We start from the raw sequence: 26,583 nt of genomic DNA, 5'->3' as shown, positions 1-26,583 counted from the left end.
ACTAACTTACATAAACTAAATCGGCAAAACATTTAATTAAAGATTTTTGAAGCATATGTCAGAATCTAACATGGACTAAGAGGTGTTTGGTCAAAATGGCTTTTAAGTCATTTTTTGCTTTTGAAAGTATTTGACAATTTTTAAAATTGCTTACAAAAAATTAATTTTGACTTTTTAAAAGCAAGAAGTAACCATTCTCTTGCTTTTTTTTTTTTTGGATGGGGGCTCATTAAAGTTGACCAAGTAAATAACATTGTATCCCTTATAATTGTCCCTTATTCCAAGTTTACCCTCTTGTAGCCTTAATTCTCTTTCACTACACATCACAATCTTTTTGCTCTAAAAAATAAGGCTTTGTTCTCTCTCAAATTGTTGCATTTCCTTCAAGATTCTGTGGTAAGTTATCTCAATCTTTACGTTTTTTTCTTTATTTTTTATTTTTCATCTCCTTTTTTTCATAGACAAACTTGTGATGTTGACTTTAGAAGCTTTGATGCCATATAATAGAGAGAATCCGTGTAAGTTAGTTTCCTTTAGTTGTCTTTACTTGTTTCTGCCAAGAAATTTCACTGAAAAGTAAACACCAAACAAGTTAGTTGTTTGTGCTTCTATCTAAACATGGAACTGTCTAGTTGTACAATTGATTTCAACACATAAAAACGTTTATCAACTACTCTCAATTAGTTGAGCCAATTGGGTTCTTGATTCACTTCTTGTCAACTTCGGCAATCCTAATGAATTACTTTATTGAGGACACAAAGCTACTCATTAAATTGAAATAATTTAACTTGTGAAAAGTACTTACAATTTTCAAGCGATTTAATCCTTCCAAATCTGCTTAAAACAAGAAAGAGAAAAGCTCAAAAAGACAAAAGAAAATCCATGCCTGTGATAAAGCCCTTGTGATCCCTTGATCAGTACTTGTTTTCAATCTTTGATATGCTAGTATTAGTGTATTACTAATTGAGTTGGGAGTGTAATATATACTTCCTTTTTAGGATTGAGCATTTGGCTGAAGCAAAAATGATCTCTTTTGACCCAATTGTGAACTACAAAACTAACATTTACAATCCTTCAATCCCTCTGTTATGTTGTATCTATCTTTTTTTCCTCATAATGGAACAAGATTATAATTATCATAACGAAACAAAAATACAACAATCTGCATATTTAAAAACAAGACCAAAATTCAGAAATATGTTGTTTCAGAGCGCGCTAAACGTTGGTAGATCAGAATAGCTACACTCTAAGTACTACTTAGAAAACAACATGAACATTAGCTTAACGTTTTCCACCATCGCCACCAAGCTTAGGGCCTTTCGATCCTGCCTTTTGCAGGTTACCCTTACCTCCAGCTTTCTGTGACTTAACCATCACTTCTGCCTTCTTCGTCTTCTTTTCATCCTTGGTCTTCTTGATTCTTTCCTTGATTTCACTGTAGAAACCAAATCAAACACACGAATCAGTCTATCGTCAACAGATGCAACTACTATGGTCCAGAATCCCATGTCAAAGAATGCACAAAGCCCACATTTGGCTGAGTGCTTTTACAAAGATACGGATGGTAAAAATACAAGAACTTGATTAATACGCACCGAAGAGCAGCATCACGAACTTCTGGCCTCTCAGCTATCTTCTTCTGGATTACCTCCAAGGTTGCACCCACAATGGACCTAGAGTAAGGCTTCTTTGTGGCGCGTCTCCCCTTCTTAACTAAGGCTTCTTTGTGGCACGTCTCCTCTTCTTAACTAAGGCTTCTTTGTGGCGCGTCTCCTCTTTTGAACAGCTTCTTGAGCAATATCCTAATGTTATCAAGCACATAAAAAAAATTTAATTTGGCAAAAGGTAAAGGCAGGTCATCTGTTAATACAAATTTTCTTAATAGAGTTCGTATTCTGAAAACAAAGTGCATTATAGGGTACAACTTCACATCACAAAGTTATATCCTTTAAAACTTCAAACTGGAAAGAAGATCAATAAGTTCAGAAAATGTAGCTTGTCAATGCATTATTCGAGACTCACCTTCTTGTGTTGCTTCCTGTACATGGCTGTCCATGTAAGCTTCGAAGGCTTCAGGCGGTTGTGGAAGTAGTGTTTGCATTTTGAGTTGGCATACAAGAACACCTGAGAATCTGCACGAATAAATCTGATGCCCCTCACTGAGTATATCTTGGCACCACAGAAATGGCAGAGTTCTGTCTTTAGAACCATGGTTTATTATTGTTGTTTGTTGTTGTTGTTGCTAACGAGCTGCCCCAAATAATCTGTTGTCGCTATCATTTTATCTACCTGCATCTTTGACAGTAGAAAATGACCTGTCCAACACCATATATACCCAATTTAACTTCAGTCCTATACAGTGTTTCATGTATTTCTACACAACCATAAAAGTGGGATTAGTGACTTGAAAAATAAGGCAAATTACATGTTACAACAGGTTAAAGTACACTTATCGTGTAAGCATTCTTTTTATAAAAAAAAATTCAGCATAAGTAAGATAATCTGACTGCCTTCTTCAAGTCCCTTGCAGGAATAACTAATCTTACACCCGTCTTTGTTCTCATATGATGTATAGATATTGAACAGAAGGTCATAAATTTGTTCAATGCTAATTTGTTTCTTATTTTTATAATATTTTTTTTCCTATGTTTTTATTATATGTTTTGTTGTTACTGCTCATCTTATTCACTCACATCTTCAGATCATTTATATTCCATCATGTCAAAAACTAATTTGGTAAGAAGTAACGCTAAGTGAGACGATGATGCTCATATTTCTTTTATAGAGGAGTGTGAAACAGAAATTAGAAAAGAAAATAGACCGAACTCTCATTTGAATAAAGAAGAATGAAAAAATATGGTTGATGAATTCAATAGTAAGACTGGAAGAAACTATACTAGACAACAATTGAAAAATAGGTGGGATAACATGAAACAGGACTGGACATTTTTTAAATAAATGATGAGAGAGAATACAGGTTTAGATTGGGATGCCACAAAAAATACAATCATTGCAGATGACAATTGGTGGGAGCAAAAAATTAAGGTACATCTCTCGCATTATTTTATATTTCTTTGTTATTTCTCTCATTATTTAATTTACTTAGGTAGTTTTGTTTTGTTTTGTTTTGTTTTTTGTTTCAGATGGATCATCGATATAGGAGATTTAGGAATATGGATATTTCTCTCATATGTTATTGCTATGATGCATTATTTTCGGATATTGTTGCTACGGGGGAAAGAGCACGTGCCACCAATAAAGAATAAATTTCTGAAATTGAAGTAGATTTGGACAAAGAAAAAACAAATGATGTTGATGATTTTGACAAAGAACACTTTATTAATCTCAATGATGAAGGAAGTGATGACCCATATAACCATCATTAAAAAGACAACTTTTAACTAATGATATAAAAACTAGCAGTCGAGTAAAAAAGAGTAAGACAAAATCTGCTAGAGAGGAACTACACTCTATAGTTGAGTTAATGTCAAGCAAAAGTACTGCTACATCTCATTCAATAGAGGATTCCACCATTGATAAGTGTGTGAATTTTTTGGCAAGTATTACTAAAATTGTTATCCTGTCTGAAATCTACAACTATGAATTGAACTTGATTCTAAAGAAAGACGTCCGTCAAATATTTCTTAAGATGACTACTGATGAAACTCGAAAGTCTTGGTAGGCATATAACTATGAATTATACCTTCTTAAGAAAATGTGAAGGATGTATGTGTTTGATTTTAGTATTTTTGTAATTTGATGTTTGTTAATATGGTTGTACGCGTAAACTTTATATGTTGTGATTGTATGGTTAAAACCATCTTAAAATTGAGTTGAATTTATATGTATTATTGAATGTGTGTATTTTATACATATGTATCTTCTGTTGATTTTCACTTACTAGATGAAGAGTATGCAATGAGATATGAATTACATAGATTAATAGTGCATCTTATAAATTAAAATATGTTGATGTACTACTAATATTAGCGCAAATTAGTGCATCTTATAAATTAAAATATTAGTGCATCTACTAATATGAGGATTATGGGATTTTTACACTCCCATACTCTATTGATGTGAGGCATTTTTTATTTTCAGTTAAATGGAGAGTCTGGATATTAGCATATCTCCTGATTTAAGTGACTTATTAGATGAACAACAACAACAACAACAACAAACCCAGTGTATTCCCACTTAGTGGGGTCTGGGGGGGGGTAAGATGTACGCAGTCCATACCTCTACCTCTGATGAAGTAGAAAGGCTGTTTCCGAAAGACCCCCGGCTCAAGTCACGAGATATCACACAAACACATAGTACAGCACAGAAGCAGATGACATAGCATAGATACGGCACCCATAAGGAATATAAAACAGAGTAAAGCAGGAATGCAGGAATATACAGCGGAGGAAAGCACACATATTCGTAATAAACATGGAACACGGAACACGGAACATTGAATACGGAATCATAACAGGAATACACCCCCACCAATTTATTCCCTACACTAGCGACCCGAACTGGCCCTAATCCTCTGCCGTAATTCGCATCTTCCATACCTTCCTATCTAGGGTCATGTCCTCGGTGAGCTGTAACTGTTCCATGTCCCGCCTAATCACCTCACCCCAGTACTTCTTCGGTCTACCCCTACCCCGTCTAAAACCATCCAACGCTAGCCTCTCACACCTACGGACCGGGGCATCCGTGCCCCTCCTCTTCACGTGTCCGAACCATCTCAATCGTGCTTCCCGCATCTTACACTCCACTGAAGTCACACCAACCTTCTCCCGGATAGTCTCATTCCGAACTTTATCCCCTCGGGTCAGTCCACACATCCAGCGCAACATCCGCATTTCTGCCACCTTCATTCTTTGGATGTGGGAGTTCTTAACTGGCCAACACTCCGCTCCATACAGCAAGGCCGGACGGACTACCACCCTATAGAATTTGCCTTTAAGCTTGGGCGGCACCTTCTTATCACACAGCACCCCCGCAGAGAGCAAGAAAAGGAATGGATGACTTTGTGTCAACTAACAGGTAAATATGTTTTGACATATTGCGAAAAGTACTTATGTAAGGAACCTTATCGTACATCAAAGTGCTCCGAACATATATTTAGTCAAGAGATATTACAAGGAAATGAAACCCGTTATGAAAAATTTTCGATTGAAAAAAGTGGTGTTTATTGATTTATCCAATGACTTAACCGAAAAATATGAACTTAAACCCACTCGTGGAATTTCTACACACGAAATGTTAGGCATGTTTTTGATGATTTGTGCACATGGAGCGGGAAATTAAATGATACTAGAAATCTTTCAATATTCTGGAGAGATGGTTCATAGACACCTTCATAGTGTTTTAAATGTTTTTTTTAAGCTTGCAAGAGATGTCATTAGACCACATTTAAATTATAATGGTGCAGGAGCTCACAAGCCATATAACAAGCGATATTTACTTTTCTTTAAAGTAAGTTGCACTTTCTCCAAATATATAATTTATTATACTTAATATTTAATTTCTCTCATGATTATTTTCTTAACTTAAATTTATATATGTATATACTTGTAGGATTGCATTGGGGCACTTGATGGAACACCGCAAGGTCAAGAAATTCTGTTTATTAATCATAAATGTTATCTGACTCAAAATATTCTTGTCGTTGTAGATTTTAACATGTGTTTTACATTTGCATTGGCTGGGTGGGAAGGATCGGCTCATATCAGTCGTATATTTTGTGAGTCTCTTCGTAGACAAGAACTTAACTTTCCACATCCATTGAAAAATAAATATTATCTAGTTGATTCTGGACATTCGCACATATGGCTCCTTACAGAGGAGATAATGTGAGGTATAACTTTTCTAACTTTAAATGTGGTACAACACGACAATTGCGGGAGCCAAGGGGACGCATTAAAAAATTCAATTATTTGCATTCTTCTTGTAAAAATATAGTAGAGGGCACATTTGATGTTTGAAAAGTGAGGTGGTCTATTTTGCAAGACATACTTTACTATAATATTAACACCCAACGGGATATCATAATTGTTACTACTATGGCCATTCATAATTACATTAGAAAGAAGTGCAATGTGGATAATGCATTTCAAATGGCTGAGAATGAAAAATATATTTCATCGGTTGATTTTGATGTAGGCACAACTTCAAAGGCTAACAATATAGATGGCGAAAATGTGAGAGAGAAAAATTATGTGCATTGGGTGGAACTTCGTGATATGATTGCTAATGATATTTGTAATGCTTAATGCTTGTATTAATTGGACATTTTCACTTTTTGTTTCTACGGCGAACTTAACTCTAGCTATATTAGTACCTCTTTTGTACGAAATTTCTGATTTATGAAATATGATTTTTATGTATTATTCTCCTTCTATAATATATTCTTTTAAATTTGGACAACTATTATTATATAACTTATGAATTTCTTTAAGAAAAAACAACTCACCAATCAAACACTACAAAAAATAGGTCAAATTGCGGGGGTTAATTTTATGATTTGCGGGGGATTTAGACCCCCGCAAATTGCGATTCCAACGGTTTCCAAAACCCCCACAATACGAGCCGTCACAAATAATTTGCGGCAGTTTTTTTCCAACCGCCATACTTAATTTGCGGCGGTCGACCTCCGTTACTCTAAATTTAATTCTTTTTATAATAAATTTTTATTTAACAATTGCGGCGGTTTATAACCTCCGCAATTTTTTTTATTTTAAAAAAAATTAGAATGAAGTATGTCATAGTAATCCACCATACAAAATAAAGCTATATAGCTAGTTCAAACTGTGATCAATAAAGAGTTTGTTATGGCAATAATACTAAATGGTTAATCTGAAAAATGTAATATAGAGTTTAATAGCTTACTGAAGGAATCTCATTAAATTAGGAGGACCCATAGAAAAGAGTATCACATTGAACAATCTCTCATGAAACATACCTGTACAGTGATGGAAAAATAGCACAATAAACTCTTAAAAATCAGCACAAACACATTAAACAAAACCAACATTGAGATGATAAGCATCAGTAGAGATTTAAGAGCAACAAGAAGCAGTAGCCGGTGTCTGTACATGCCTATCCATAAGAACCATCCCAGATGGATTTTGTGTCGGCTGAAGCCGAGGTAGTCTCATTGCTGTTAAGTGAATAAACAGTTTTAAGAAATATTTCGGTTGATAAAAGGCTAGCTTGGCAGTTAAATGAAGTAAATTAATATAAGAGGAGATCATTATTCTCAAAAATGATAGAATTTAAGCGTGATATTGCAATCAAACGTGTTTATGACATATTTGCTCAACTGCCAGGATGTCAGAACGAACTTGCGCCCCTCAACCAATCTACCACGTACCCAATACCTTCACCAACACGGGTGTTGGGTATGGAGGCAGTAATCCTACAGATCTATATTGAATAAATAAGCTTCTTATTTCTTAATCTCTATATATCCAATAGGATCGCAGCATATGATACAATCACAATAGTAAATAGCACAAATAAGACAATGGAATTAAGTGAGCCCTACGAAATTAACTCATGTTAGGTTGTCGAAGATAAAATAAAAATTTAAAGAACAAAAGGAAGAATACACCATCGATATAGAAGTACCTTCATATCAGCAGTTCCAGGAAAAAACTTATCCCCATACTTGTGGAAACTAGCGGTCATAACCCGACAAAAAGATCTAATATTAGAAACTTGAGATTCCAGCGACTTTGTAACATTTTAGATGCACTAATTTTGGTAGATATGTATTCGGGTTAAAACACGTCAAGAAAAAAACTGCAGTTTCTGCACCAAAAAAAATTGAATAAGGCTAACCTTAAACAAGCACCTAACAGAGCTATAATGCACTTACTAAATGCTAATGAATATATAGCATTTGAATAATAATGTCAAAGCAATAGAACATAGTAACAGCAAAAACCATAGAAAAGAGCAACCCGGTGCATTAAAGTTCCCGCTATGTGCGAGGTCTGGAAAAGGGTCAGATCACAAGGGTGTATTGTGGAAGCAAAAATCATACCAAACAAAAGTGTTCAAACTGTGCAGTAAACAAACAAATCAACTGTTTGGAAGCCATAATGTTAAAAGGATTCAACTGGTGCCCAGGTTGAAGCTTCATACTTGCAGCTACTGAATAACAAGCAATTTTATATCAAGCAAAAATGTGTAGCTTTAGTTTATTCCTATGTGTGACACAAAGGTTATATGAAGGTAAGACAAAGATGCTCCTGACAGACCCCATCTACAGTATTATAAAAGAACTTCAACCCGGATTGTTTTGACAAGGAAAAAAAATCCCTAGTGAAGTTCTTATATAATCCCTGGTGATAGAAGATAAACGTCAAAGTAAATAAACTGCGAGAGCGTTTTAGATCACCACCTATTTATTTAAAAGAAACGTAGTTTATGTAAATATTAACCTTGTATTATGTTATGCTTTTATACCAACCCCACCACAACAACAGAAAGGTAAAACAGAATGTTACCACCTTGAGGACACTAGAAAGCAAAGTTTTGTTCGTGAGATGATTGACCTAGCTGATTGTGAAACAGCAGCAGCTATCTGCCGATGAATTAAAACAAATTTCAGGATAAATTCCAAATCAGCTAATTAACCTTCCCATCAAAGACATATGACCAGGTGTTGATTAATTGCAAATGATTCAAATGAAACTGGCACACACAGGTCCCTTAGAAAGCCCAAGGTGCACTTCCACACCATGATGCATGTCAACTGGACGAAAGCTCTCAGAATCCTTAGGATCTGCAAGAAGTAGATAAGAAACACGTACAAAGTTAAACACCTCAAGAATATACATTTATACAGACATAATTAAAACATAAGTCAAGTCAACCAACTTATGGCATCCAATTGCACCACCTTCCTCACCTACATCTCAAATATGTCTCTGAAAATTACACACAGCTGGATAGAAGCAGAACTTACTGCCAGTAGTCAAATGGCATAAGAAATATGCGGAAACCCAAAACTAAGGCTATCAACTTAGACGATATTAGAGGGAAACTAGTATTCTTATACACTTAAGAACTAGTGAAAACCATGGAAATTTTAAGTTTAGCATCAATAAGTTCTAGCAAGTGGGAGCAAATATATGACACAATTTGATAGATTATTTTCAACCGAATCAGCTCTCATCCAATCTGATGTCAAATAATTTGAATTAAGCAGTATCAGGTCTAATCACGCTGAACAGATTGTCTACTTTCTACTTCTATAGAAGCAACTCTTACCTTGGATTAGTCCGAAGAATAACAAGAACATTTCTTCGTGTATTTACAAAGACGAACATAGATGAGAAATGCGACTCCATATGTTATATTTTGTATGACACTCTTTTTCCTTTTGGTCTATTCAAACTTGCTGGCATTAAGGTGAAATAGCTTTACTACATAAGAAACACCAACTCCAATATCTTGTGAGCTAATAGCAACCAAACAAAAGCTTTCATGGAAAAACATGGTCAACATGCAGTAACAACTACTACTATTACTACAATTTGGTCCCAAAAAAGTAGCGGTATTATGAGGATTCATCATAAATTGGCAGGTTATTACGTTGGCAGCAGACTAAAAGTAATTTTAATCAGATAGTATGTCGTAAGGATTTCAATACCATTCAGGTAGTCCTCAAAAGCAAAGTCCTCCAACCCTTCGGTTAGGGATTCTAACCCAACCATTGAAGATGGTATTGCCGCTAGTGGCCTTTGAAATCTGCAAATTTTAGAAGGGAAAAGAAATTCAGAAAAATGGAGACCCACAGCTTCTGGATCAAATAGACATGCTCCTGCAGATGTACTAATGTTCAAAACCCAAAAAGAAAGTAAAGTTTCAACAGCTACACCAAAAAAGAGAAAGAAACAATTTCTAGAAGGAATTTTACATAGAGAATCTGCTAATGAGCTTTTCGTATCTAGTCTAAAAGAAATCTTAACGGACTTAGAAGATGAAAGTAAAGGACTTTGTCAACTGGTATTTTACTAGTTGAGTTAGTAGCCTCTACCAGTTTGGCAGCCAAATTGACCTCCTATTTAATTTGAGCATACTTGAAACCTCCCTCATTCCCTCTCTTACTGCATAAATGATGAATACAATTTGACCAAATTCCCTCATTCTCAATCAAGAACAACCAAATACTCTGGGCGAAAGATATTGAAATAGACAAGAATGCAAGAAATAATTGTGTGAAGGAAAGATTGTAGGGTAGAAGGGTAAGGCAGGCTGGGAATTAAGCATGCTAGAAAAAACTATGTAAAAAGAAAGATTGAAGGATAGAGGAGCAAGTGAAGGAGGCTGGGAACTAATTGTAATGCCCATGCGTGTATCTTATGGGTCAGATTAGAACACCTACAACCTATTCCTTTTTTCCATACAATTGTATATGTAAATTATGCAAGTGTAAGTTGAAAACCAAATTGAGTTTTTAGCTAACGTAACAACCATTTAAGTACGACAGTAATGGAGGTAAATAGCGAAGGAAATTCTATTAATACTGTTATACGAATACAGTATGTTGCGATGACCCAACGAGTGTTTGGTGTTAGGTCCGTGTATGATAACAGGTGAAACTCAAAGGTTATTTCCAACTATGTTGCTCGGACTCTCAAAAATGTCACTACACCTGTATCGATTTCTCAAAAACCATTAATCTTTTGACGGATCTGACATACACCCAACAACATGTTTGAGAATCCGAACAACATAAGCTTCTGGGCACAAAAATCACCTTGATTGAATCACAAAGTAAATAACAATGTCGAATAAGGCAGTACAAGTAGATGCCAGCAATCTCTTTTATGGATAGCATTCCAAATTAACTTCTTGAAGCCATTCTTCAGCTACCAAAGGTTCACTGCAGGCAAATCTAATCATTTTCTCAACATCAAGATACCGAGAGGGTAGTGTATACGAGGCCTTACCCTTCAACAAGATACTGAGAGGGTAGTGTGCACGAGACCTTACCCCTACCTTGTGAGGTAGAGAGGTTGTTTCCGATAGACCCTCGGCTCAAATCTAACTACTGGTTCAAACAACTATTTTCCTAATATAGAGCAAACAAAGCAAACATACTACTTTCTGAAAGGTTTTAGGTCAGACTTCATTCGGCAAACTGTAATGGTTTTATAGCAAATCATCACAATTGTTAAATCAACAACGAGCTTTCATATTTGGTCATATTTGGTCAGGTATTCGTACTCAATAAAAAATAACCTGAGATGCTAGAACTAGAGTACATATCATTCTTATTCGCACCATCCTTTCAGGTTAAATAAAAAGAGAACAGCATAAACTGAGAAAGTGTGGTGACATTGTTCATTGTGAGATTTCACTGAGTCACACTACTTTTGTCCAACTACCGACAAATGTCATTGTCACGACCAAAAAACGAGGGTCATGATGGCACTTGTCGCGGCATACCTAGACAAGTAAGCCTATCACCAAAACTAATATAAAAAGGGGAAAGACAGAAATATCCCAAGGTAAGGCTTATAGAATGAATTCGAACCATATAAGTAATCATAACAATGTAGAAAAAACTTATCCGAAATACCAATCATGCCCAAAACCAGGTGTCAATAGTGTAAGAACTACTAATACAATCCAAGAGTCAAATACATCAGAAAAATAACCATAAAGGAATAATAACTATCTTCGAATACTAACAAAGACATAACCACTATAGAAAGATAGAGGTGACCTTCGGACGCATGAATGTCCAACCGCTACCTTGAAAGCTCCAACAATCGCCCGAGTCAAGCAAGTTGAGGCGCACTCGAGCTAGGACCTGCACCGAAAGGGCGCAGCAGGCATGAGTACGATCCACTTGTACTCAGTAGGTATCATAGGCCGACCAAGCAGAGTAGTAAATAAAGCATACAAAATACACAATAAGGGCACGTCACCGGCAATCAGAAAATATCCCACAACGGTAGCCCACACCGCTTGCACTAATAGTTCTAATATATCTCACATATATTGCAACATCATACCAAGATAGAACAAAAGTACGTATTATATCACACATAAGAAGAACAAGGGGAACATGCATATACAAGATCATCAAAGACAAGTAAAAGAAGATACGACAAATACATAGATGACAAATCAATATGCCAAAACAACACAACATAACACAATAAAGTGCAATGTATATAATGATGATGATGCACGAGGTCGTCACACAACCTCTGGAATCGTCACACAATCCCCGTATACACCTACGGAGCTAAAGGCTCCTGACGTAGGACCCATGAGGGGTTCGTCAATTCATATACAATCCACATATCTCATATCTCCTTTCTGACACATACCTCTGAAAGGGTTTTATAAGGTGTTACAATATATCTTAAAAAGGTGTTGTCAGTATTTTTCAGATGTTGCCACGGTGGTACCAATGTTTCATGAATGAGTATGATATGAAGATGTAATGCTCATAACCAAAGTGACTATTTCCATAAACAACCACGTGATATATTTCCACAACCAACCACAATGATACTTTTCCACAACTACATGAGCCAATATCTACTCATTATTTTCGTATCATCCATGAATTTTCACATGACATTTGCCAATAAAGTATGAATATAATCACAATACACCGATGGTATCACATTAAGCATTTTAATAACACAATATAATTATTCATATGTATTCAAGGCTATTAATATCACATAGGACCCACACGGGCACACATATCACATAATATATCAATTTCGATAATTACGTCACATATAAGCCCCAACACGGGCACAACACATAGATAGATATTTTTCATGATTAGTTTTCACCCTTAGCATGCATTTTGTACCATCATTTACAACTCAGTCCAGTCTGAAAGAGTTGAGTCATAACCTACCTCGAAAGCCGAAACCGATCCGCTACACTTGAATCCGTGACCTTACTTTTCACGAACAATCTCGAACTTCACTAAAAAAAAAATTAAATATGAAATCTACGCGTCAAAACAAAACCAACACCCATATTGACTACTTTTGGTTAGGGGTCAAAACGGATCCCCAAAATGGATTTTCGAAAAAGAAGGACAAAATCAGAACATTACTTCAAAAACACGTTCCCCATATTTTTAGGAACCTACAGCTGAAAACCCAAGTTAAATAGAATAAAAAACGGGGTTCAAATCGAAGAAAAACCATTTTTGAGCTTTATCGGGTAAAATCTTTGAAATCCGGGTTAAAATCAATAATTGAAATTGTTTTGAAGGTTAAATTGATGAAAAACTAATAATTATAAGATAAAAACATTATTCAAGTGAAAAGAAGTGAAATTTGGGTTTAAAATCATGTCCTAAGATTTTTGGGGTTTTGAGAAATTAATCAAGAAATTACTAAGAAAAGGGTGAATTCTTATCTTTAATCCATAATAAAACCAAGAAAACGGTCTTAATGTGCCTGTCTAAGCTCTCACAAAGTTTATTTTTAAGCTCCCGCACTATTTTAGGGTTTAACTCCCAAGAGCCAAGATTAAAAATGAGCAAAATAGGTCAAAAAAAAAAAAGAAGTTATTTCTTATTGCAGATTTTTCTACACAGTTGTTTTTTTAAAGTCAATCCGGACTTCAACGGGGTGCTCGAGATTCGTTCAGAATTCGATATACACAAACGAGCTACGCAACCATACTAAATTTGACGTTCCTGACGCGATAGAGATATCATATTTTCAAAAAAACACCATTTTCACAAAGTTAACCCCCGAAACCTGAAATCACAATTTTCCAAATCAAGGGTCGAAATGAGATTTAAAAGCCGTCAAATCATACCAAACATGCTAACACCCTAAAATCAACATTCCGGATCTGCTGGCGAAGTCGGATTTTCCATCCAAGGTCGTTTCGATCAAATGTGGCTCCCACACCCATATTTTCAATTTTTCAACTTTTCGATCGATAGGTCAAAATGAGCCCGAGTGCACCGGGACCCGAACCAAAGGTCTACCTAGAATAAAATTGATATTCCGAAGCTGCTGGTGCAATCTGTTTGGCCATCCGTCGCACGTATCAAAAGATATCCACATAAGTCCAAAATAAGGTTCTCGAAGCCATCAAAAAGCACAATATTGCATAAATGATACCAAAACGCATCGAAAATCATACCAATCACTCCCACGCCCCAGAAATACCATAATGCAACTATGCGGAGGGGTAAAACAATTAAATCACACAATCACAAATTTCACATATTTCATCAAATTTTTAGGTCGTTACATCATCCACCACTAAAAATCTAGTTCGTTCTCGAACTAAGGCAAAGAAATACCTGAATCAATGAAGAGTTGAGGATAAAAACTATGCATATCAGACTCAACCTCCTAAGTAGCCTCATCTACAGGTCAATATCGCCACTGGACCTTAACCACAGGGATCACTCTAGAGCGCAACTGCCTAACATCCCTAGCCAAAATGAAAACTGGCTCCTCAACAAAGGACATCCGCTCATCTAACTGAACCAACTCTCAACGAACGATATGAGACTTATCAGGAATATAGCGAAGAAACATAGAAACATGAAAAACTAGATGAACAGCTGATAGATAAGGAGGCAAAGCCAACTCATAAGCCACATCACCAACAGTCCGAAGAATCTCAAATGGACCAATATACCTAAGGCTAAGCTTTCCCTTCTTCCCAAACCTTATCACACCCTTCATGGGTGAAACTCGAAGGACAACATGATCACCAACACCAAATATCAAGGCACGAAATCTACGATCAGCATAGCACTTCTACATACTCTGAGCCGCTCTAAGTCTATCTTGAAAGACCCGGAATCTATCCAAAAACTCACGAAGCAAGTACGTACCTCGAGGTCTCACCTCTGAAACATCGAACCAACCTATTGGGGAGTGACAACGCCTACCATACAACGCTTCAAAAGGAGTCATATCAATACTGGAATAGTAGCTACTACTATATACAAACTCTACTAAACCCAAATATTGCTCTCACTGGCCACCAAAATCCATCGCACACACGTGAAACATATCCTCCAAAACCTGGATAGTCCGCTCTGTCAGTCTGGGGTGAAATGCTATGGTAAGATCAACCTGAGTACCCAACTCATCCTGAAAAGTTCCAAAAGTGAGATGTGAACAGAAAACCCCAATTTGAAATAATGGACATCGACGCACCATGCAGACTCATAATCTCACGAATAAAGATATGGGCTAACCTTTCAGCACTGAATGAGATCTGAACCAGAATAAAATGAGCTGACTTGGTCAATTGATCCACAATAACCCAAACACTGTCAGAACCATGAAATGTACGAGGCAACCCAGTCACGAAGTCCACAGTGATTCATTCCCACTTTCACTCGGGAATGGGTAACCTCTGAAGCAAACCACCGGGTCTCATATGCTCGACCTTCACCTGCTGACAATATAGGCAACGAGCCACAAAATCCAATATATCTCGCCTCATACCACCCCACCAGTAGGGTTGTCTAAAATTACGATACATCTTAGTCACACCTGGATGAATAAAATATCTGGAACAATGGGCCTCCTCCAAGATCAACCTAATCCAATCACCAGTCTTGGCACACAAACTCAGCCCCCAATCCTTAAAACTCCATGAATCAAGTGAGGCTTCCTTAGCCTCCCCAATCAACATCTTATTGCGAATCAACCTCAATCTAACATCGTCAAACTGATGAGCTTGAATATGCTCCATCAAAGAAGATCTAGCCTCCACAAATGCCAAAACACGCCTCGATGTCGAAATATCAAGCCTAACCATCTGGTTAGCTAAAAACTGAATCTCTTAGGCCAAAAGCTTCTCCTAGGTCAAAAGATACAACAAACTACCCATGCTAATCGACTTCCGGCTCAAGGCATCCGCAACCACATTAACCTTGCCCAAATTGTAGAGAATAGTCAAGTCATAATCCTTAAGCAACTCAAGCCAACGGAGCTGCCTCATATTAAGATCTCGCTGTGTGAAGAAGTACTGAAGGCTACAATGATTTAAGAAGTTCTCAACACGGACTCCATTCAAGTAGTGCCTCCACAACTTCAAGGAATATACAACTGCGCACAACTCCAAATCATGGGTAGGCTAATTCCTCTCATGAGGCTTTAACTAACGAGACGGATATGCAATCACCTTGTTCTCCTGCATCAACACAATACCTAACCCAACACCTGAAGTATTAGAAAAGACGGTAAAACTCATGCCCTCCTTTGACAAAGTTAAGATAGGAGCTGAAATCAACAAATCCTTGAGCTTTTGAAAGCTCGTTTCACAAGCATTGGACCACTAAAAAGAAATCTTTTCATAGGTCAACTTGATCAATGGAGCTACAATAGATGAAAAACCCTCAACAAAACACCGATAATAACCCGCCAAGCCAACAAAACTCTGAATCTCGATGGAGGAAGTAAGTCTAGCCCAATCACAAACTATTGCAACCTTGGCTGGATCAACCATAATACCTTCCTTAGTCACCACATGACCCAAGAAAGAAACAGACTCCAACCAAAACTCGCACTTTAAAAACTTGGCATACAACTTCTCATCTCTCAATCTCTGAAGCATAATCTGCAAATGCTCCCCATGCTCAACCTCACTCTTGGAATACACCAAGATATCATCTATAAATACGATAACAAAGGAGTCCAGATACGATCGAAACACCGAGTTCATCAACTCTTTGAATGTGGCAGGGGCATTGGTCAACCCAAAGGACATGACCAAGAACTCATAACGACTATACCGAGTCCGAAAAGCTATATTCAGAATATTCGAAGCTCTAATCCTCAACTGGTGATAACCGAACTTCAAATTAATCCTCGCAAATACTACAACACCCGAAGTTGATTAAACAAATCATCAATGCGAAGAAGAGGACACTTATTCTTAAGTGTCACCTTATTCAACTACTGATAATCAATACGCATCCGTATAGACCTATCTTTTTTCTTCACAAACAAGACAGGCGCACTCTAACTGAAACACTAGGTCGAATAAATCCCTTATCCAACAACTCCTGCAACTGATCCTTCAGTTTCTTTAACTCTGCTGGGGCCATCCTGAGGAATAGAAATGGGCTTAGTGCCCCACTCAACATCAATAAAAAAATCAATATCTCGATCCGAAGGCATACTAGGCAAGTTCGTAGGAAACACATCCATAAACTCACGGACAACACAGACAGAATCCAAGAAAGGAGGCGAAACAACATTGGGGTCACGAATATGGGCAAAGTAAGATAAGCATCTCCTCTCAACCAATTTACGAGCCCGAATATAAGATATGACCCTCTAAGGATCCGAATGAAGTATACCCTTTCAAGCTATCCTTAGCACACCTGACGAAGCTAAAGTCACAGTATTGGCATAACAATTTAGGATGGCATGAGAAGGAGCCAACCATTTCATACCCAAAATAACATCAAAACCGACCATGTCTAATACAAGCAAGTCTACCAAAGTCTCACGCCCGACAAAAATCAGAACACAAGATCGGTACGCCCGATCCACCACTAAAGAATCACCTATCGAGGTAGATACACGAATAGGCATGGCAAGAAGCTCGCTAACAAAATCAAAACCCGAAGTAAAATACACAAACACATAGGAGAAAGTCGATCTGGGATCAAATAATACAGATATAGGTCTAAAACAAATGAGGAAGGTACCTATAATCACAACATCAGAAGCCTCTGCCTCAGGTCTGGCTGGTATAGCATAACAGTATCCACGACTACAAACTGGTTGAGTAACCCCACAACCACCACCACGGGCTCTACCATTTCTACCTCTCGTACCTTTGGTAGAGCCCCTATCCCTCAAAGATAAAATAGGAGTATCTCTAAACATACGGCGAGAACAGTTCTTGGCCACATGGCCAATCTCATCACACACATAGCAACCTCAAAAACCAGTCTCAACAGGAGAAGGTACAACTGGGCCCGAACGGCCACCCTGAACTGCTGAACTAAAAGATCCACCAACTGAACTCTATTAAGTCACCTGCACTGGCCTACCATGATATCTACGAAAACCTCTAAAATCTCTGCCTCGAGAGGTCCGACTCCTGAACTTACCAAAATGATGCACCCTCTTGGCGCCTCCCAGAGATGCACTAATAATACCCCCTGCCATCTTACCATGATCCACAATGCTCTAAAGAGGATCTCCAAGCATAATCATCTGAGATGTAGCCAACTAAAGAGAAATATCCAAACCCTTCACGAACTTTCGAACCTGCCCAGACTTGACGGAAATGCTATCATATTAATATCTGGACAAGGCATGGAAGCATGCCTTATACTCAAAAACTATCATAGAGCCCGCTCCAAATGATCAAACTCGTCCCGCATATGATCTCTCAAACTGAAAGGCACAAATCTCTCCAGAAAGGCATCAACAAACTGATCCCATGACAACTCAGAAGTATCAACAAGCCTACAACCGACAAATGATATCCACTAATTTCTCACATTATCTCTTAACTGATAGTAGTGTAAGACACACCATCCACGCAGAAAGAGTGAAACACAACTCAAAACACAAGATATAAAAGAATTCGCACGATAAGGAATAAAATGAGGGAGGTTTCCTAAAGACATCCTATAGCCTCTCGAAGATAGATACACATATCTACGTATCGATCCGCGAGACTCTATTAGACATTCCGTTCTTACACCATTGAGACCAATGAAACCTGGCTGCTTTGATACCAATTTGTCAGGACCCAAAAACCCAAAAACGAGGGTCATGATGGCACTTGTCGCGGCGTACCTTGACAAGTAAGCCTATCACCCAAACTGATATGAAAAGAGAAAAAAATATAAATATCCCAAGGTAAGGCTTCTAGAACGAACCCGAACCATATAAGTAATCATAACAGTGTGGAAAGAACTTATCCAAAATACTAATCATGCCCAAAACCAGGTGTCAATAGTGTAAGAACTACTAATACAATCCAAGAGTCAAATACATCAGAAAAATAACCACAAAGAAATAATAACTGTCTCCGAATACTAATAAAGATAGAACCACTATAGAAAGATAGAGGTGACCTTCGAACGCATGAATGTCCAACCGCTACTTTGAAAGCTCCAACAATCGCCCGAGTCAATCAAGTTGAGGCGCACTCAAGCTAGGACCTGCACCGAAAGGGCGCAGTAGGCATAAGTACGATCCACTTGTACTCGGTAGGTATCATAGTCCGACCAAGCAAAGTAGTAAATAAAGCATACAAAATACACAATAAGGGCACATCACCTGCAATCAGAAAATGTCCCACAACGGTAGTCCACACAGCTTGCACTAACAGTTCTAATATATCTCACATATATTGCAACATCACACCAAGATAGAACAAAAGTACATATTATATCACATATAAGAAGAACAAGGGGGAACATGCATATACAAGATCATCAAATACAAGTAAACGAAGATACGACAAATACATAGATGACAAGTCAATATGCCAATACAACACAACATAACACAATAAAGTAAGTGCAATGTATATGATGGTGACGATGCACGAAGTCGTCGCACAACCTATGGAATCGCCGCACTATCCCCGCAACCTACGGAGCTAAAACTTCCCGACGTAGGACCCATGGAGGGTTCGTTAACCCATATATAATCCACATATCTCATATCTCCTTTTCGTCACATCCCTCAGAAAAGGTTTTAAAAGGTGTTACAATATCTCTTAAAAAGATACTGCGAGTATTTCTCAGCTGTTGCCACGGTGGTACCAATATTTCATGAATGAGTATGATATGAAGATGTAATGCTCACAATCAATCACAGTGATTATTTCCACAAACAAACGCATGATATATTTCCACAATCAACTACAATGATACTTTTCCACAACCACATGATCCAATATCCACTCATTATTTTCGTATCATCCATGAATTTTCACATGTCTCATTTGCCAATAAAGTATGAATATAATCACAATATACCAATGGTACCACATTAAGCATTTTAACAACACAATACAATTATTCATATGTATTCAAAGTTATCAATATCACATAGGACCCCACACGGTCACACATATCACATAATATCTCAATTTTGATAATTACATCGCATATAAGCCCCACACTGGCACAATACATAGATAGCCATTTTTCATGATTAGTTCACACCCTTAGCATGTATTTTGTACCATCATTTACTACCCAGACCAGTCTGAAAAAGTTAAGTCATAACCTACCTCGAAAGCCGAAACCGGGTCCACTACACTTGAACCCATGATCTTATTTTTTACGAACAATCCCGAACTTCACTAAAAACATCAAATATGAAATCTACGCATCAAAACAAAATCAACAACATCCATATTGACTACTTCTGGTTCGGAGTCAAAACGGACCCTCAAAACGGGTTTTCGAAAAAAAAGGACAAAATCAGAACTTTACTTTAAAAACATGTTCCCCATATTTTTAGGATCTACAGTTGAAAACCCAAGTTAAATCGAGTCAAAATGAGGTTCAAATCAAAGAAAAAACATTTTTGAGCTTTACTGGGTAAAATCTTTGAACTCCGGGTTAAAATCAAGAATCGGAGTTGTTTTGGAGGTTAAATTGATGAAAACTAGTAATTATAAGATAAAAACATTATTCAAGTGAAAAGGAGTGAAATTTAGATTTAAAATCATGCCCTAAGATTTTTGAGGTTTTGAGACATTAATTAAGAAATTACTAAAAAAAAGGGTGAATTCTTATCTTTAATCCGTAATAAAACCAAGAAAATGGTGTTAATCTAGCTTTTCAAGCTCTCACAAACTTTACTTTTAAGCTCTCACACTATTTTAGGGTTTAACTCCTAAGATAAAAATGAGCAAAATAGGTAAAAAAAAACTATTTCTTATTGCAGATTTTTCTGCACAGCTGTTGTTAAAACTTAAAAAGTTGTTTTTTTTAAAGTCAATCCGGACTTCAACGGGGTGCCCGAGATTCATTTGGAGTTTGATATACACAATGGAACTATGCAACCATACTAAATTCGACGTTTCGAAAGCAATGGCGATATCAGATTTTCAAAAAAACATCATTTTCATAAAGTTGACCCCGAAACTCGAAATCAAAATTTTCCAAATCAAAGATCGAACTGAAATTTAAAAGCCGTAAAATCATACCAAACATGCTAACACCCTAAAATCACATCCCGGATTTGCCGGCAAAGTTGGATTTTTCATCCGAGGTCATTTCGATCAAATGTGGGTCCCACACCCATATTTTCAATTTTTCAACTTTCCGACTAATAGGTCGAAATGAGCTCGGGGTGCATCGGGACCCGAACCAAAGGTCTACCTAGCTTAAAATCAATATTCCGAAGTTGTTGGCGCAGTCCGTTTGGCCTTCCGTCGCACGGATCAAAAAATATCCATATAAGTCCAAAATAACTCTCCAAACCATAAAAAACCACAATATTGCATAAATGATATCAAAATGCATTGAAAATTATGTCAATCACTCCTACGCTCCAGAAATACCACAATGCAACTACGGAGAATGGTAAAATAGTCAAATCACATAAAATCACAAATTTCATCAAATTTTTAGGTCGTTACAGCCGTGGATACAGCGGCGTGGAGGTGTTTGCGCTAACAGAGGCGCCGGAGATTGACTGGAAAGTGGTGGTTTCCTCTGACTGAACTTTGGAGGACCCAAATCTTCGTTATAGGATCGGGTCGAATGTAGTAAAATGCATGACCTGGGAACTTCAAGTGGTCGGATATATCACTGGAAAATTCTTCTGGCGACGACTTTCCATGGCGGCACCGCTACTGAAACAAACACTAAGATTTAAAAATAATTACCTGGGAGCTAGGAAGGCAATGTCCTGTCGGATACTTGTGTAGCAATGACCGGAGTTCCTAAGGTTGAATGCCTCCCACTGTGTAATCAATTGACGATGGAGAGTACCTCCCATAGAGAAATGTTTTTTTGGGGAAAAAAGAGAAATATTCTTTCATTTGGCGCTATTGTTTTGGACGGATATTGGGGGGTTAAAACCCGTAAATATATACTAGTAATTTTTAGCTGTATATTTTTAACTCCCGTATTTAATATAACTAGTTTAGATGTATGCGTCTCGCACGTATACTTTATTTTAATGAATTTAATTTTATAAAATCATTCAAGATATAAAAAGCATGATGATTTTTTAAAATGTATATTGCATTTTTTGTTTGTTAGCATCTTCACATTACGGCTACTTTCAGCTATTATTCAATTCTATGAAAAAATAGAAATTAGTCAATCGAGAAGCAAGTATCTTAATTTAAACACAAAAAAATTTACAAATGAAAGTATATTCTCTTTAGTCGTCCCTTTAGTCTTTCTCCTTAGCTCTTATCTCTTTCTTTAATCCTCTCAATCTCTCTTTTCAGCTTCTTTAGTTTCATATCAACACAATTATTATTTCGTTTGAATTCTTTAGGCTTGTTAGCTTCTTCAGGAGATTCCTCAACTAATCTGTTCAACCCAATTAATTTCTCAACTTCATTGACTAATGTATGATATTCAATACGTTGGGAAGATTCTTCGAAAAATATTTTTATCAACTAACATTTATATTTAGGATTTTATTATAGTAGATAGATAGATTAACTCAATTTACAACGAATAATGTACTTGATCCGCTTTCAAACTTAATTAATAAGCCCAAAATTGAAAGAGTCAGCTATAATCCTAAATTTATATGTTCACCATTCAAACAAAAGTTATGCATATCAAGATTGAACACTTATTATAAGTTTATATTTAGAACTCAACCAGTAAGTTTAATTAATAATTCAAATATAATACCAACGAAATAGTTAAATAACATAATCAAAATAAAGTCACAATTAAATAAAGGGAGGGAAAAAAAAAGGAAAGAGATAAACCTTTGATATTTTTGACCACTTTACTTGGCGGCGACATGCTTATTTCTTTCAATTTTCGATTAAAAATTTTCTATTGAAAGAGAAACACGAGAAATTATCAAAAGAGAAAATCTTATTATCAGTTGTGGATGATTTAATCATAATTTATATAATATAATCTTTAAAGTTATTAACTAAAAAGAATAAAGAAAGATCGAGAAGATGATAATTAATGAGGATTACACACAAAAACAAAAAGACAACTTGAATTAATAACGAAATAAGGAGAAAAAAAATAAAAGTAGAGCTATGTTTCTTGTAAATTTGATTCAAAATATATTAATTAAACAGATTATAGTTTTTTTTTTATTTAAGGTAAAATTCTAAGTATTTTAGAAGTGTTAAATATTACGAATTCTTACTTAAATTAAATAACCAAATCAAAAGAAGTTATAACTAAAATAAATTGAAAACAAAACATTTAGCCAAAAGGATTCTTACGTGAAGAAAATAAAAAGTCAAAACAGTACTCACCAATTAATTAAAGTTTTTAAAGATTTATTTAAGATACAATTTTTAATTAATTTAAAATTTCTAAATTTTAGCTAAAAAGGAAAAAGACAACTTGAATTAATAACGAAATAAGGAGAAAAAAAATAGAAGTAGAGCTATGTTCTTGTAAATTTGATACAAAATATATTAATTAAATAGAATTGTAGATTTTTTTTTATAGAAGGTAAAATTCTAAGTGATTTAGAAATGTTAAATATTATGAATTCTTACTTAAATTAAATAACCAAAACCAAAATAAGGTATACCTAAAATAAATTGGGAACAAATCTTTTAGCAAAAAGGATTCTTACGTGAAGAAAAAAGAGTCAAAATAGTACTCACCAATTAATTAAAGTTTTTAAAGATTTATTTAAGAAACCACTTTTAATTGATTTAAAATTCCTAAATTTTAGCTATGTAATTCTAATAAGGAAAGGTTTAAAACTAAAGTTTAATGAATTTTTAAGTTTAAATTTTTTTAAAAAATGTAAAAAGATGTTTTTGTCTGTTGCACGGTTTTTTAATGAAGACAATAAGTTCAAATCACTTTTCTAAGCTCTTCACACTTTTAATATATTATAGATTTTTCAGGGGTTATAATAACCCCACAAATAAACTTTGCAATTAGACTCATTTTTTGTAGTAAAAATATATGGAGAACACTCATTGAAGATATACAACTCCATAAATGATTAATGAACAATCCATGTATATTTAACGACGCAACATTCGTATTTATGTTGAAGGATCATAGCTAATTACAAGATTCAGAAAGCAAGGTAACACTTCTAAAGAAACTAAAATTAGCTCCTTATGTACATTTATATTTCTGCCAAAATTGTTAAATTCAATTGCCACCACAGACCATTTTTACCGCATTTACAATTTGTGGCCGGAAGATGGTGTATATTCGCATAGGAAGTTCATGCACAAATGGTTTTTGACAAGGGACTCAACATTTTGTTAGCTGAATTTGCAAACTTGCATTCTCCCATGATTGTGATAGAAACAAACCTGAAATGTTCAAGTGTATCCTTGGCTTGATTAGTAACAAACATATAGTAGCCGTTTGGCCATAAAACTACAATTTTCCGAAGTTGGAGTTTAAATTGAAGTTGAAGTTGTGTTTGACCATGTTTTTTTTGAAATTTTTGTTTTGACTTTTGAAAATACTTTTTTAAATATGATTTTATGCCTTAACTTTTACAAACTATCAAAATCACTCAACTAAAATTTACCTACTAATGAAAAAAGAACACAATTAGCCACTATTATAAAAATAATTACATATACATGGTCATATTTAATGAATTTCAATTATGGCATATATAATATTTACATTAATAGTCGTTTTCTCATATTTGAAAATTTTAAACATGGATGTTATATTAACAAATCACTGCTTCTTATTTTTTAGGTAACAAATATTATATTTCAAACAATTTTCTTTTTTAGGAATTTATTTAATTTATTTCCTTCATTTTCCGTTCCTAAAAAATAGGAAATGATGAGCTGTTATTAAATTTTAGGGTGCCGCTAATTTATTTCTTTAATTTTCTTATAAATGAAATTTTTTACTGTGTGTGAATAAATTATTTCTATGTAAAACATGTTTTGCATATTTATGATATATTATATCATATACCATAAATATATAAATATGCTTAGTATATTTCTTTATACTTTGTATTTTTATATATGTGTGTATATGGTATATACATAGTATAAACTTCATATATAACATACTTTGTATATTTATATTATAAATAAGCTTAGTATGTTTCTTAATACTTTGTATATTTATATATGTGTGTATATGGTATATACATGGTATAAACTTTATATATAAAATACTTTGTATATTTCTATTATAAATATAATACTTTATATATTTATGGGTATAAATATAATACTTCATATATTTATGGTTATAAATATAATACTTTATATATCTATGGGTATAAATATAAATTAGTAGTGAAATAATGTCTTAAATAGGAAAGAAAATTAAATAAGAGATAAAAATAATGATGAGAGAGAAAAGGAGCTATATATTAATTAGGATAACATTAAGTTTGAAATTATATTTATCTTATTCTTTAAAACTGTTATACACGTAATATTGAAAAAGTAATGTTATAAGGAGAGTTTTATGTAAATATTCAAAAGATTGGGGGTTATATGTAATAATAATAAAAGTTGGAATTAGAGTTGAAAAATTGTGAAAACAACAAAAACCTGTTTTCCCTTTTCAGAAAAAATTTTCGAAATTATTTTTCGAATTTTCATGGCCAAATACCACAATTTTCAACTCTGATTTTTTTTTTTCGGAAAAAAGAGAAAAATTTTCATGGCCAAATGGGCCCATAGTATCATTTGTGACCAACTATTTATCTATTAATGTAATTATAATGATTCATAACATATATATTTTGCTTGATGATTTAAACTCTTTTAACCAAGAAAAAAGTTTTTTAGCGTACAAATTTAATAGTCATTCATGAATATATATATATATATATACTGAAACCGAATTAAAAATCTATATTAATTTTAATTTGAATTATTTTAGAAATAAAAATTAATAATAATCAACTCTACATATTGTTAACAACTTTAAGAGTATTTCAGATATTTTGACCAAGAAAAATGCTTAACAATACTTGTTTACCAAACACATCAACAATTTTTTTTTCAGTTTCAACACTTTTAGCCAAATACGTAACTGTTAATTTTTAAAATAAGTTTCAACACTTTTAAAAAACTATTAAAAAGGTTATTTTTTTTGGCCTATCCAAACGGGCTCTAAATAATATGAAAAAGACGAAAAAGACAGTTTGATGCATTAAAGCTCCCTGCATGCGTAAAGTTTGAAAAAGAACCCCATCACAAATGTACATTGTACGCAGTCTTACTTGCATTTTGAGCAAAAGTTATTTTCAGGACTTGAATTCATAATCTTCTGATCAGATGACAATAACTTTATTAACTACTCCAAAACGAGAACAATGAGTTGAAAGACCCTCCTAAGTCTTTAATTAAAAAAATGGTTAAGTGGGTATCTAAATATTATTAAGTTAAAAGATAAAGTAGTTTAAACAATTGGGACAGTTGTTTGACAAC

At 35.0% G+C, this 26,583-nt stretch overlaps 2 protein-coding genes and 1 pseudogene across 2 annotated transcripts; 2 read left to right on the top strand and 1 right to left on the bottom strand.

Annotated features, from left to right (window-relative positions):
- Window positions 1-1,013: 1,013 nt before the first annotated feature.
- Window positions 1,014-22,023, bottom strand: LOC107847394 (60S ribosomal protein L24). The gene is made up of 8 exons (XM_016691601.2): window positions 21,859-22,023; window positions 11,738-11,824; window positions 9,656-9,753; window positions 7,624-8,785; window positions 6,883-6,955; window positions 2,023-2,315; window positions 1,596-1,735; window positions 1,014-1,435 (listed from the first exon to the last, which is right to left on the bottom strand). Exons 6-8 carry the CDS (start codon window positions 2,209-2,211, stop codon window positions 1,282-1,284), a joined length of 483 nt encoding a protein of 160 aa, XP_016547087.1. The 5' UTR covers window positions 2,212-2,315; window positions 6,883-6,955; window positions 7,624-8,785; window positions 9,656-9,753; window positions 11,738-11,824; window positions 21,859-22,023; the 3' UTR covers window positions 1,014-1,281.
- On the top strand, window positions 2,526-3,721 carry LOC124888810 (annotated as a pseudogene).
- On the top strand, window positions 4,869-6,317 carry LOC107847393. The gene is made up of 4 exons (XM_047398680.1): window positions 4,869-5,037; window positions 5,426-5,469; window positions 5,572-5,635; window positions 6,157-6,317. The coding sequence occupies exons 1-4, from the start codon at window positions 5,016-5,018 to the stop codon at window positions 6,264-6,266; spliced, it is 240 nt and encodes a 79-aa protein (XP_047254636.1). The 5' UTR covers window positions 4,869-5,015; the 3' UTR covers window positions 6,267-6,317.
- Window positions 22,024-26,583: the final 4,560 nt, after the last annotated feature.

Source organism: Capsicum annuum, chromosome 11 (genome assembly GCF_002878395.1).
Source record: "Capsicum annuum cultivar UCD-10X-F1 chromosome 11, UCD10Xv1.1, whole genome shotgun sequence".
Lineage (NCBI taxonomy): Eukaryota > Viridiplantae > Streptophyta > Magnoliopsida > Solanales > Solanaceae > Capsicum > Capsicum annuum.
This window is presented reverse-complemented; position numbering and strand designations above follow the sequence as displayed.